The following is a 12895-nucleotide window of genomic DNA, read 5'->3' on the forward strand; positions in this document are numbered from 1 at the left end:
CATGTCCACCTAATTTTTTTAAAATTTTAGAGACAAGGTCTTGCTGCGTTGCCTAGGCTGGTCTCAATTCCTGGCCTTGAGCCATTCTACTTTGGCCTCTCAAGTAGCTAGAATTACAGGTGTGAACCACCATGCTCGGCCTTTCTTTGTTCTTAATTTTTTTATTTTTAGATAATTGTAGATTAATATCTCTTGATAAGCACATTAGATAAGTATGTTGTCTGGGGTTAGTGGACTTGATCTAGTCTTCCCTTGTTGTGGATGGCCCTGAGTGTTCTTCACACTGTTTCAGTGAAACTGTCCTTCTCTCCATTGCCCACAGGATTCCAGTGAGAGTAGCTCTGCACCAGCCACACAATTCATCATGTTGCCTCTGCCTGCCTACTCAGTTGTGGAGAACCCCACCTCCATCAAACTGGTCAGTACTGTATATGGGGAGTAGTTGGCAATTAGGGCTTTAGGGCATTCGCTTCTGAGCAGATTTCTAAAAAGTCTTGTAACCTTAGGACCCTGGGACTGGCAAAGCTCTCTGGTATTATCTGCTCCATGTGTTCTTATCCTGGGGGCTTTTGTAGATACAGCTCCACAGGAGCTGTGAACTTCCTTCAAGTTACATACAAACTTTTCTCTGGGAGAGCATTTTCTTGGCATAGGTGCCATGGTTTTTATCTAATTTTCAAAAGTATATACGATTTAGAAAATTGAGGAGCCACTGATTTAATTCAATACTATTCTTGTACAGATAAGGAAAAAGGCCCAAAGAAAGGAGACAACTTAAAGCCACTAGGTCATAAAACAAGCCAGAACCAGGATTCCGGTTTCTTGGTTCTCAGTTGATGTTTTTTTCTTCTCTTTTTTTTTTCCTTTTTTTTTTTTTTTTTTTGGAGACAGTCTCATTCAATCACCCTGGGTAGAGTGCAGTGGCATCATCACAGCTTACTGCAACCTCAAACTCCTGGGCTCAAGAGATCCTCCTGCCTCAGCCCCCTGAGTGGCTGGTACTACAGGCATGAACCACCATGCCTGGCTAGTTTTAAAATTTTTGTAGAGATTGGGTCTCACTCTTGCCCAGGCTGGTCTCCAACTCCTAGTCTCAAGTAGTCCTCCTCCTTCATCCTTCCAAAGTGCTGGCCGAGTTACCATGCCTGGCTCTTTTTTTTCCTTTTCTTCCTTTTTTTTTTTTTGGAGACAGAGTCTCACTTTGTTGCCCAGGCTAAAGTGAGTGCCATGGCGTCAGCATAGCTCACAGCAACCTCAAACTCCTGGGCTCAAGTGATCCTCCTGCCTCAGCCTCCCGAGTAGCTGGGATTACAGGCATGCACCACCATGCCCGGCTAATTTTTTCTATGTATATTAGTTGGCCAATTAATTTCTTTTTTATTTATAGTAGAGACGAGGTCTCGCTCTTGCTCAGGCTGGTTTCAAACTCCTGACTTTTTTTTTTTTAAGAGACATGGTCTTGCTCTGTCACCCAGGCTGGAGTGCAGTGGCCTGATCATAGTTAAGACTAATCTTGAACTCCTAGGCTCAAGTGATCCTCCTGTGTTGGCCTCCCAGAGTGTGGAGATTACAGATTACAGGTGTGAGTCACTGTACCAGGCCAAGTTGCAGTATCTTAAAACAGGAACAGCCACTGCAACTTGATTCATGGAGAATTTGCTTATTTATCCTGAGTCTTTGTCCTCTTAGAAATGACTATTTCATGCTCTAGTAAGTGTCAGCCAAGCTTTTCTAGAAAAGTATTCCATGAGTAATTTTTGGGACTGAAATGTCAGCCTTAATTAAATATGAGCAGTTTTTTCTAAAATAGCCTATTTAGGAGTATTTACAAATTCATGGTAATTTACTTATAGGATTAATCTATTTTAAAGTTTTACTCTGCTTTCTGGGGTTGTTTAGAATGAAGATTCTACATTGGGTCACAGTCTGAGAAAAGATTAGTGATGTTTTTATATTCCAGTAATAATAGTCTTTCACAGCCTGTAGAATCTTTTATAATTTACTGAGTGACGGTTTCCTCATTCCTTACCTTATGTACTCATCAAGACACACCTGTGGAATAGGAAGAACAAAGGAGAAAACCTAGGGCCCAAGAGTTAAAGTGCCTTACCCCTAGATCATCATTCATTGTGTTGGTGGCAAAGTTGTAACCCAAGGCCTGTTCTCTTTCCTTGGTGCCACACCAAATCACTCATCCTTGATTTGGTACCACTATCATAATTGCCTTTTCCTTAGGATTCCTGGCAGAGGAAGCTAATGGCAGTTTGGTGTTTCCCCAAGGGAGGTTTTGCTTTTTGGCCAAGGTAGGGAAGCTGGGATTAATAGCTGAGTAAACATTCATAAATTGTAGAACACATCGGGTAGGGAAATGTTTTTTTCCAGCATTAATCTAGATGTGGTACATGGCTAATGAATGAATAGCTTCTGTTTGCAGCTAAAATGTAACAACTCATTGTAGTACATTTTGCTCAAAGGGAGATCAGTGGAGGTGGTAAAAGCCCCAGTGGCTGAATATATTCATATGCAAATAACTAAATTCCGTTTTGTGTCCAGGGATTTCTCTACTGGATTTTGCTCATTGTTTCAGTGACTGAGTCTATTTTTATATATCTGAATTCTAGGTCCTGTGTTCTGTTTTGTTTTTAAGAGATGAGGTCTCCTCTGTCACCCAGGCTTGAATGCAGTGATGTGATTATAGCTCACTGTAGCCAAGAACTCCTGGTCTCAAGTGATCCTCCCACCTCAGCCTCTAACTTGCTGGTACTACAGGTGTGAGTCAGGGCACCTGGCTCTGATTTTTAATAAGAATGAAGATGAAAGAAATTCTTTGAAGTATTCAGATCCAGAGAGTGCAACTGGGTGGATAGAAGGGATCTTGGACTACGAATCAGAGAGATCTGTGTTCAAGGTTTGGCTCAGTCCTTGAGTGATGATTTGAGGCAAAGCATTTAACCACTCTAAACCTCAGTAGTATTAATATGTAATTAATAGCCTTGTTGAGAATATTAAATGAGATACTGATAAAGTATTTAGCAATTTGTGATACCGCAATAGCAACTTTACTTTCTTTTTTTTTTTTTTTTTTTTTTTTGAGACAGAGTCTCGCTTTGTTGTCCAGGCTAGAGTGAGTGCCGTGGCGTCAGCCTAGCTCACAGCAACCTCAAACTCCTGGGCTCGAGCGATCCTTCTGCCTCAGCCTCCCGAGTAGCTGGGACTACAGGCATGTGCCACCATGCCCGGCTAATTTTTTATATATATATCAGTTGGCCAATTAATTTCTTTCTATTTATAGTAGAGACGGGGTCTCGCTCTTGCTCAGGCTGGTTTTGAACTCCTGACCTTGAGCAATCCGCCCGCCTCGGCCTCCCAGAGAGCTAGGATTACAGGCGTGAGCCACCGCGCCCGGCCGCAACTTTACTTTCTTTGTTGTTCTGATATCTGTGTAATCTTGGGCAGCTATCTTTTCCTCATTTGAACCCAGATTCTCTACTTCTAAAAAGAAATTCATTGTACCTTAGGGCCTTTCCAACTCTGACCTTTTATGATACCATGAATTGGCTATCCTTCTATAAGCTGGTATCCTCCTGGTATTGTTACGATCATAATGGCCATCAGGGTCTGGGAGAAGTTGGATCGTGGTAATGATTTTGACATACTTGTTTTTTACAGACCACTACGTACACCCGCCGGGGCCATGGGACATGCACCAGCCCAGGTTGCTCCTTTACGTATGTCACCAGGCACAAACCACCTAAGTGCCCTACCTGTGGTAACTTCCTAGGAGGGAAGTGGATCCCAAAGGTAAGGTCCATTGTCCATTGCTGCTTTGGAAGCCCCACAAAGTGGGCTTCCTGTTGCCCTTAGGAACAGGTGACTTTTTAAAGGTTAATGTTCATTTTTATCTTCTGACTAGAAAAGTAAATCATTTTCATTTTTTAAACAGTTTAAAAAATAAAGAAGGAAAGAAAAATAGAATGTTATCCATAATCATATACCATCCAAAGGAAAGCCATTATTAGTTAACATTTTGTATTTTCTTCCAGTTTTTTTCTGTGAATAAAATAAGTTCTGTATTTTGTTTTTTCCATTTAACATATCATGCCATTAAATATCCTTCAAAAATATTAACTTTGGGTCGGGCGCGGTGGCTCACGCCTGTAATCCTAGCACTCTGGGAGGCTGAAGCAGGAGGATTGCTCGAGGTCAGGAGTTCGAGACCAGCCTGAACAAGAGCAAGACTCCATCTCTACTAAGAATAGAAAGAAACTATCTGGACAATTAAAAATATATAGAAATAATTAGCTGGGCATGGTGGCCCATACCTGTAGTCCCAGCTACTTGGGAGGCTGAGGCAGAAGGATTGCTTAAGTCCAGGAGTTTGAGATTGCTGTGAGCTAGGCTGACGCCATGGCACTCTAGCCCAGGCAACACAGCGAGACTCTGTCACCAAAAATAAAAAATGTTTAATTGCTTCATAATTCCCATGTTAATTTACTCATCCCCCCCCCTCGTGTAAATAAATTAGTTGATTATTTTATGTCTGATATGAATGCATAACCATGGTTCATTGTAAATGTTAGTTATTCCATGAAACATCCCTAGGTTTCCTTAGGGAAGAATGAATGACTTTGTATGTGCCTTTAGTGCTTTCATTTAGCAGTCATCATCATTTAACAGTGTGTCCATTTGTCAGGTTGTGAACTCCTTAATGACCTTTGTATCTATCCCCCACAGCCTTTGCCAGTAGAAGATGCTCCATAAATAAATGAGCATCACAACTATGATCCTCTGCAGTTCAGAAGTGTGTTGTTACCTGTTACATGCTTGGCACTAATTAGATAAAACATGCGTTTTTTTTATATGAAACTATAAATTTTTAGGGCTAAAATGAGTGGAAAGGCAGTAAATTCTCAGTTAATTTAGAGAGGAGAGATGTTTATAAGGACTGGAATAGACAGGGAAAGCTTTTAGAGGAGATGGTTTCGAAGAATCACTAGAATTTGGATAGGTAGAAAAAAAAAGCATTATTTTAGTGAAAATTGCTTAGAATAGAATTGCGATTATCATAGGTTTAACTCAGCATGGTCCAAACATATTTGTGTAGAGAAAACTTAAATGACAGCATACCTTTAAATTCCTCTGGGGCAGTTTCCATGGTACATCTCTTTGAGAAATACTGGGATGGTGACTTGCCCTCTGGATGAATGTTTTGGCCTCTGGTTAAGTTTAGAGAAACGCCAATTCCAGGAGACAGGATAATAATTAATATAATTCTGTAGTCAGCTTCCTTAGTTCAGATACCTGCTTCCCATGTTTTTAACTATAATCTTGGGCAAGTCATTTTATATCTCTATTCCTTGATTTAGGTTTTCTCTCATCTATAAACGGAAGTTAATGGTAGTACCTACCTTATTAGGGTGGTTAGAGGGGTCAAAGAAGATTATCTGTGTAGAATTAATGGTACAGGTTCTGGTACATAGGAAATCCTCAGTGTTCCCTGCAATCATCATAATTGAAAACAGCATAATTATCTCTATTGCTCTTTATATTATGACTTCTAGGGTCAGGAACACCTAGCGCTAGTGTCACTTAGGAAAATTTTTGTTTGTTTTTTTTTTTTTTTGAGACAGAGTCTCACTTTTGTTGCCCAGGCTAGAGTGAGTGCCGTGGCGTCAGCCTAGCTCACAGCAACCTCAAACTCCTGGGCTCAAGCGATCCTCCTGCCTCAGCCTCCCAAGTAGCTGGGACTACAGGCATGTGCCACCATGCCCGGCTAATTTTTTGTATATATATTTTTAGTTGGTCAATTAATTTCTTTCTATTTTTAGTAGAGACGGGGTCTCGCTCAGGATGGTTTCGAACTCCCAACCTCGAGCAATCCGCCCGCCTCGGCCTCCCAGAGTGCTAGGATTACAGGCGTGAGCCACCGCGCCCGGCCTGTTTGTTTTTTTGAGTGTTTTTTTAAGAGACAGTCTTGCTCTGTCACCTTGGCTAGAGTGCAGTGGTGTCATCATAGCTCACTGCAACTTCCAGTTCCTGGGCTCAAGTGATCCTCCTGTGTAAGCTTCCCAAGTAGCTGCAACTATGGGCAAGTGCATCTTGGATACTTATTTCTATTTTTAGTAGAGACGGGAGTCTCACTCTTGCTCAGGCTGGTCTTGAACTCCTGACCTCAAGTGATCCTCCTGCCTTGACCTCCCAGAGTGCTAGGATTATAGGCATGAGCCACGGTGCTTGGCCAGGACTTTTCTGAGTTCCTTGTGCCCATCTTCTCTGGTGTGTGTCCATGAAGCCATTAATTTATCCCCTCTCTAATCCCCCAAAATGCACTTCTGTTGCAGTAGGGAGATATGGAGTTGGATAGTAGTCAGAATCCTCTTTGGTGCTCTTCACCAATGCAAGGCATTGGTATACTAAATGACCTTATTTCCAATAATTGTGTTTGGAAGGGGTGTAAGTGATCATGGTGGGCTTGTCTCTCCTTCTGGCTCAGTTTTTACTTTGGCTTTTCTTTACATTTCTTATATGTGTGATTTTCCCGCCCCCTCCTTTGATTGAAATAACTATTGAGCCAAGGTTCTCTTCCTAAGGTCAAGCTCATGGCCTGAAAAGAATTTTTTTCTTAGTTACTTCTCCCCCATCTTGACTTACTAAGTCTGAATTTTCCTTCTCAGTGTTTTTTGCAAGAATTACCATGTAAAGAGTAGATACTGTACTTCTGTTCAAGTTAGGGGTGGGGGGAAAAAGAGTAGATATTGTGATTTCTAAATTTCATAGAAACAATGAGTGTGAGAAGGAAAATAGGTAACATTTTAACATCAGTGCATTTAGAATTTTAGAGATAAAAATGACTCCACTTATCAGCTAACTAGTTTATCTCTAAGTTTCTAGTTAAGGAAAAATAGATTCAAGAGAAGTGACTTGGCTAAGTTCACCCAGCTATCTAAGTGCCTCTTCTACTAAACCATACTTCTTGTGCATTGCTGTGCTGTTTAGCTGCAGAATCTAAGATTTCTTGAGTTTTGATTTTTAAGGTAACATGTATAAATGATTTCTAAAAGCTCCAAATGTGTTTGTGCCAGTCAGGAAATGACTCACCTTTTCTTGTATTGTTCTAGAGTTCATACTGGCTAAAATTAGCCAAAATGTATGGCATAGTTCCCAATGAGTAAGATGGAACAAAAGAAAGTGTATAATGCTGTTTAGCTTAAGGCTTCATTCTTGTGGGCTTTCTGATGGCAGTAATTGAGGTCTCTTTGAGCAGGCAGCTAGTTGGATTTACCTTCCCTCTTGAAAGAAAGTAACATCTAAAATGAGTAGGCTGAGTTAAGGAAATATGAGATCACTAGGTGTAGAGCCTTTTGCTCAGAGTAAGTAACCCAATCTTCCTACAACAAATTTTGTCTAAAATAGCTTACTGAGTAAGCAGTGCTTTGCTCAAAGATCTCAAGAAATGAGTTCAGTCTTCTGTTTTTCTGCTGAATTTTCCCTCTCCAATGATAAATGAGCTCTATGTAGTTTACTTGGAATTTTTCTCCATGTTTACTCATTGTGTGTTAGAATTTGGGAATGCTTTTACTAGAGAGCTCTTAGAGGTTATCTGTTATTGGTTCTTAACTGGGGGTAGTATACCACCCAGATGGCTAGTGCAAGGTATGTGAGATATGTGTAAGTCATCTGAAAGAATCTGGGACAAAAGGTAGGGTTTTTCCTAAAGGAGTTGGGAAACTGAGTCTATCCATGTGAGATTGTGACCACATTGGGATTAACTGAATCTTATAAAAGGACCAATTTATGAGATTAACAATTTAGGACTGTTAGGTCCTGTATGGCAGTGTCTGTCAGCTTCTTTCTAGATACAGAGAAGTAGACTTTTGAATAATCAATCAAAAGTCAAACTGAAAAATGCCAACATTTGTTTAAAGCCTGAAAAGCCTTGTCAATAAGGAATTTGTTAGGAGAACAACAGCTTTATCCTAATCTAAGCATTTAATACTATAGTGTAAGGAACCTGTAGTCAGAAGACTTAGATTCAGACCAAATTTATTTATTTAATTAATTAATTTATTTATTTAAGGCAGAGTCTCATTCTGTTGCTGGGGCTAGAGTTTCTTGGCATCAGCCTAGCTCATAGGAACCTCAAACTCCTGGGCTCAAGCAATCCTTCTGCCTCAGCCTCCCGAGTAGCTGGGACTACAGGCATGTGCCACCATGCCTGGCTAATTTTTTCTATGTATTTTTAGTTGGCCAATTAATATCTTTCTATTTTTAGTAAAGACGGGGTCTCGCTCTTGCTCAGGCTGTTTTCAAACTCCTGACCTTGAGCAATCCACCTGCTTTGGCCTCCCAGAGTGCTGGGATTACACTTGTGAGCCACTGTGCCTGGCCCAGGCCAGTTTTATATTTAGGAACTTAAGTTAGTCTCTTTCTTTGTATAGACCTCAGTTTCCTTATCTGTTACTCATGTGTTATTAATAAAATGATCAAATTAATGAATGTTCATGAATGTTGTTGTCAACTGTAAAATGCCTTATGCATGCAAGGTATTCTTATTTTTCTAGGAGAAGCCAGCCAAAGTCAAAGTAGAATTGGCTCCTGGTGTCTCTTCCAGAGGCTCTGTGGTTAAAAGAAGTCAGCAGCCTGTCACCACAGAGCAAAATTCCTCTAAGGAAAATGCCTCTAAACTGACTCTGGAGAATTCAGAAGCTGTAAGCCAGCTCCTAAGTGTAGCTCCTCCAAGAGAAGTGGGTAAGGAGAATGAGTGGGAGGAAGTGATCATCTCCGATGCCCACGTTTTGGTGAAGGAAGCTCCTGGGAATTGTGGTATAGCAGTCACTAAGACGCCGGTCGTCAAAAGTGGTGTGCAGCCTGAGGTTATTCTGGGGACAACTGAGCATGACAGTCCCGGAGCAGACATACCACCAGCTGAGGGGACTAGCACCTCCAGTTCACTCCTTGCTCCTAAAAAACCTACAGGGTAAGTCGATGTATTTATATATTATGGGGCTGTATTTAGGATAACAGCTTTGGAAATGCCTCATGTTTGTTTTATCCTCTCAGCATGCCCAAGAGAGGCAGCAGAGGCCAGTTAGTGATTCCTGTTTTAGAGAGAGAGAACCAGAGCATAGACATGTAATGATTTGCCTTTCCCCTTAGACTCTGCTATCTCTGCACCGCTGTCAGATTACTTGTACATCTCTTGTCAATCTCCCTAAAGCAGTTATTAGTGTCTTGCTGGTAACAGGCTGTGGGCAGTGTTATAACTATGACTTTACCAACCCTGGATGCTGGATTTAGAAAGAGAAGCCCTATTAAAGTGTCCTATAGAAAGAGTCTGGCCTGATGGTCATAGAACTCAGTGTTGGCTCTGTCTCTGTCTTTGGTTTGACCTTAGGTATATATTTATTTCATATCCCTTGACTTAATTTCAGTCCTCTGTAAATCTCAAGTTGGGTATTAAAAAAATCTCATCCTTCCAGGTTGACTGTACAGACTGAAAGTAAAGCTTGCAGCCCAGCACTTTTCAAATTAGGAAGACATCAATAAGTTTGAGTTATCCTTTCCTCCTTAAAAGATTAATGGGATTCTACATGTAGCCCTTCCTAGAGGCAGTTGTGTTCTTGTAACTGAAGGCCCTTATTTTGTTTGTATTAGTGGCTCTCAACTGGGGACAGTTTGCACCCAGGGGACATTTTGGCAATGCTTAGAGACATTTTTGGTTGTCATAACTGGGGAAGGGGTGTCCTACTGGCATCTAGAGGGATGCCAAACATCCTATACAGAATAGCCTTCCACAACAAGGAATTATCTTTCCCAAATTGTTAATACAGGTTGAGTATCTCTAATACAAAAATCTGAAATCCAAAATACCCCAAAGTCAGAGCACTGACATGGTGCTCAAAGGAAATGCATGTTAGAGGATTTTGGATTTTTGGGTTAGAGATGATCATTTGGTAAATATAATGCAAATATTCCACAGTCCAAAAGCAATTTGAAATCTAATACACTTCTGGTCCCAAGTATTTCAGATAAGGGATACTCAACCTTTAGTACCAAGGTTTAGAAATTCTGGTTTATAGTATTATGATTTTAAAATTCTTATTGTTGAATAGGAAGTATATTCACATGATTCAAATTCAAGAGGGATAAGGAATGTGTATGTAAAAATCTTTCTGTACCATCTTTCAGTCATCAATTCCATTTCCCAGATATAGTCAGTATTCTCAACTTTCTATGTTTTTGTAGATAATTTTAAACATATACAAATACGTGCATGCATCTGATTTTTTTCCACTTTTTAAATACAAATGGTAGCATAACATACATTTACATTTTGCTTGTTTAAAAATTTACTTAACAATATACTTTGGAAACGGTTTTATATCCTTCAAGGATGTAGTTGACCTTTTGTTTGGGGCACATGAGTCAGTTTAGCCAATGTTTATTGAGGTCCCTGTTGCAGGTCCTGTGTTCAGCATTGGCGCTGCAAAGATGAAGATAACATGGACTTTGTTCTCCAGGGTCCCTAAGCTGCCCTCATGTGGGAGGCTGATATACTTTAAGTACTTGCTGTAATTAGAGGCAGATTAGATGTCATAACTACAATAGCTGTTGGCATTACACACAGTTTTACACTTTTGTATCTTTGTAATGACCCCGTAAAGTATAGGTACCGTGTATCCCTGAAAATAACACCTATCCATAAAATAAGCCCTAGCAGAATTTCTAAGCATTTGTGCTATTTGCCCAACCCTGAAAATAAGACCTAGTGATGGGCGTGGCTATGCAGCGTACCTGCATAACCCATGCATTTCATCTTAGGGGTAAAGATGAGCAGCCCTTCTCGTCTGCCCCATGAGAGCTCTATTGCTCGACATGAGAGATTGGGGCCAATGGTTCTGAAGGAAATAGAGTTGCAAGAAATTCAAGGTGGAATTCGGGGTTTGGAGAGTTATGATGATGATCCAGAAGAAGACAACTTAACTATATTTGAATAAATGTAGATTGTTGTACCGTTCTTAAAAAAAATAATACATCCCCTGAAAATAAGCCCTAGGGTGTCTTCTTTAGGAAAAATAAATATAAGACCCTATCTTATTTTCAGAGAAACACAGTAGTTACTATCTCATTTTACATATTTGCAACTTGAGGTTAACAGAAGAGTGAAATTACTTGCCCAGGGCCACAAAGCTGTTTGATGGTTGAATTTGAACTCAATCTGTCTGAAGTTTGATAGTTTAACCACTTTACTGTTTTCTAATAAAGTGCTATTTGGAGATTGCAGTTTGGTTTTCTTTCCTTGGTCCAGAATTTCCAGGAGATTTTCCTTCTTATTTTTTTCAGAGTTGACCTTCTCATGTCTGGGCCCAGAAATCCAGAGCTTAAAGGCAGAGCACGGGGCAAGCCCTCATTACTGGCTGCAGCAAGACCCATGAGAGCAATTCTGCCAGCCCCCGTTAATGTGGGGCGAGGCAGTGGCATGGGACTGCCCAGGGCTAGACAGGCCTTTTCCCTGAGTGGTAAGGGCGGGGACAGACCTGGGAGGAGGGGCTGTCTGCTGGGAAAGGGGCTGGAGTGGGGATTGAGAATAGAGATAGGTGACTGTGAATGTACTTAAGTCACCAGTGTGGCTCCTGGTTCCCTCAGATAAGACTCCCTCTGTGAGGACTTGTGGCCTGAAGCCGAGCACACTGAAGCAGCTGGGCCAGCCCATCCAGCAGCCATCTAGTATTGGTGAGGTGAAGGTAAGACCCATCTCCAGAAGGGGAGGTGGTGTTTGGGGGTCTGGCTGTTTTCATTTAATGTATAAAGTTATAGGTAAACCCGTATATTGGTAAACCCCTATATTGGCAGACTCCAATTCTTACACACTGGTAGACCTCTGGGAGGAGGTTAACATGAAAGATTTTTAAGTTTCTTTTTATAAATGCATGCATATTTTTTAAGGCTTTTATTTAGAAATAGTTTATAATGTAGAAAAAAAGTTGACACCCACATACTCTTTACCCAGAGTCACCTATTAATGTATTAGCCCATTTTGCTTTATCATTTGTGCTTGTGGTCCCCCCTCCACCATCTGTGTATAAAATACACATAATTTAAGGGTAAGTTACATGGCCTTTTCCTCCTTAATGCCTCTTTGTGTGTTTCCTAAGACTAGGAATGGTTTTTTCCTGAAACATTGATGCATACCTTTAATCTCCCATTTGCATTGCAGTTTTGTCAGTTTTACCCAGTTATGTTTTTTATATATAGCATTTCCCCCCTCCAATATAGGATCCAGTCTAGGATCAGATATTGCATTTAGTTGTCATATCTCTTTTAGTCTCCTTTTAAAAATGAATGCATGGTTGTTGTAGAAAACACAGAAAATTCAAGTTAAAAGAGAAAGAAAACAAGTCCCTTGTGATCCTGCCACCTAGAACTAACACTGACAATCTGGTGTGTACTCTTTCAGCTTGTAGATCTTTTTCTGAATTTCTGTGTGTTGATTTTTCAATATAATTTCTTAAACCAAAAATGTGGTTCTTATTCCATATATTAGTTTATGGCCTATATGTATTTTGATTTCATGATATAGCTATTAAAGATTTTCCAGTTATCAGAATTCGATGTGTTCAAACACATTTATTCTTAAGATTTTGGTTTAGCTTTTTTTTTTTTTTGGCCTTATGTGGCTAAATAATTATCAAAATTCCCAAAGTCAGCATTTTTCAAACTTGACCCTCAGTAACAAGCACATTTTTATATCACAGCCAAGTAAACAATACATACTAAAAACTTAATGGAATTGTGCCCTTATATGTAGTCACTTTGGTATTAACCAGTTCCTGTTTGCAAAATGCTGGTTATGGTGGCATTAGTGGCCCCATAGTTTGAAAACTTTCCTGTTTCA

At 40.3% G+C, this 12895-nt stretch overlaps 1 protein-coding gene across 1 annotated transcript in view; it reads left to right on the forward strand.

The window, feature by feature from the left end:
* The window catches only part of HMGXB3 (HMG-box containing 3), a 46707-nt gene that overhangs the window by 9640 nt on the left and 24172 nt on the right, over positions 1-12895 (forward strand). Inside the window, exons 5-9 of the mRNA XM_012741555.3 lie at positions 323-418; positions 3670-3801; positions 8562-8977; positions 11344-11519; positions 11647-11744. Coding sequence (XP_012597009.2) covers positions 323-418; positions 3670-3801; positions 8562-8977; positions 11344-11519; positions 11647-11744 — 918 coding nt within the window. The remainder of the gene's footprint in view (positions 1-322; positions 419-3669; positions 3802-8561; positions 8978-11343; positions 11520-11646; positions 11745-12895) is intronic.

This window comes from Microcebus murinus, chromosome 21 (genome assembly GCF_040939455.1).
Source record: "Microcebus murinus isolate Inina chromosome 21, M.murinus_Inina_mat1.0, whole genome shotgun sequence".
Classification (NCBI taxonomy): Eukaryota; Metazoa; Chordata; class Mammalia; order Primates; family Cheirogaleidae; genus Microcebus; species Microcebus murinus.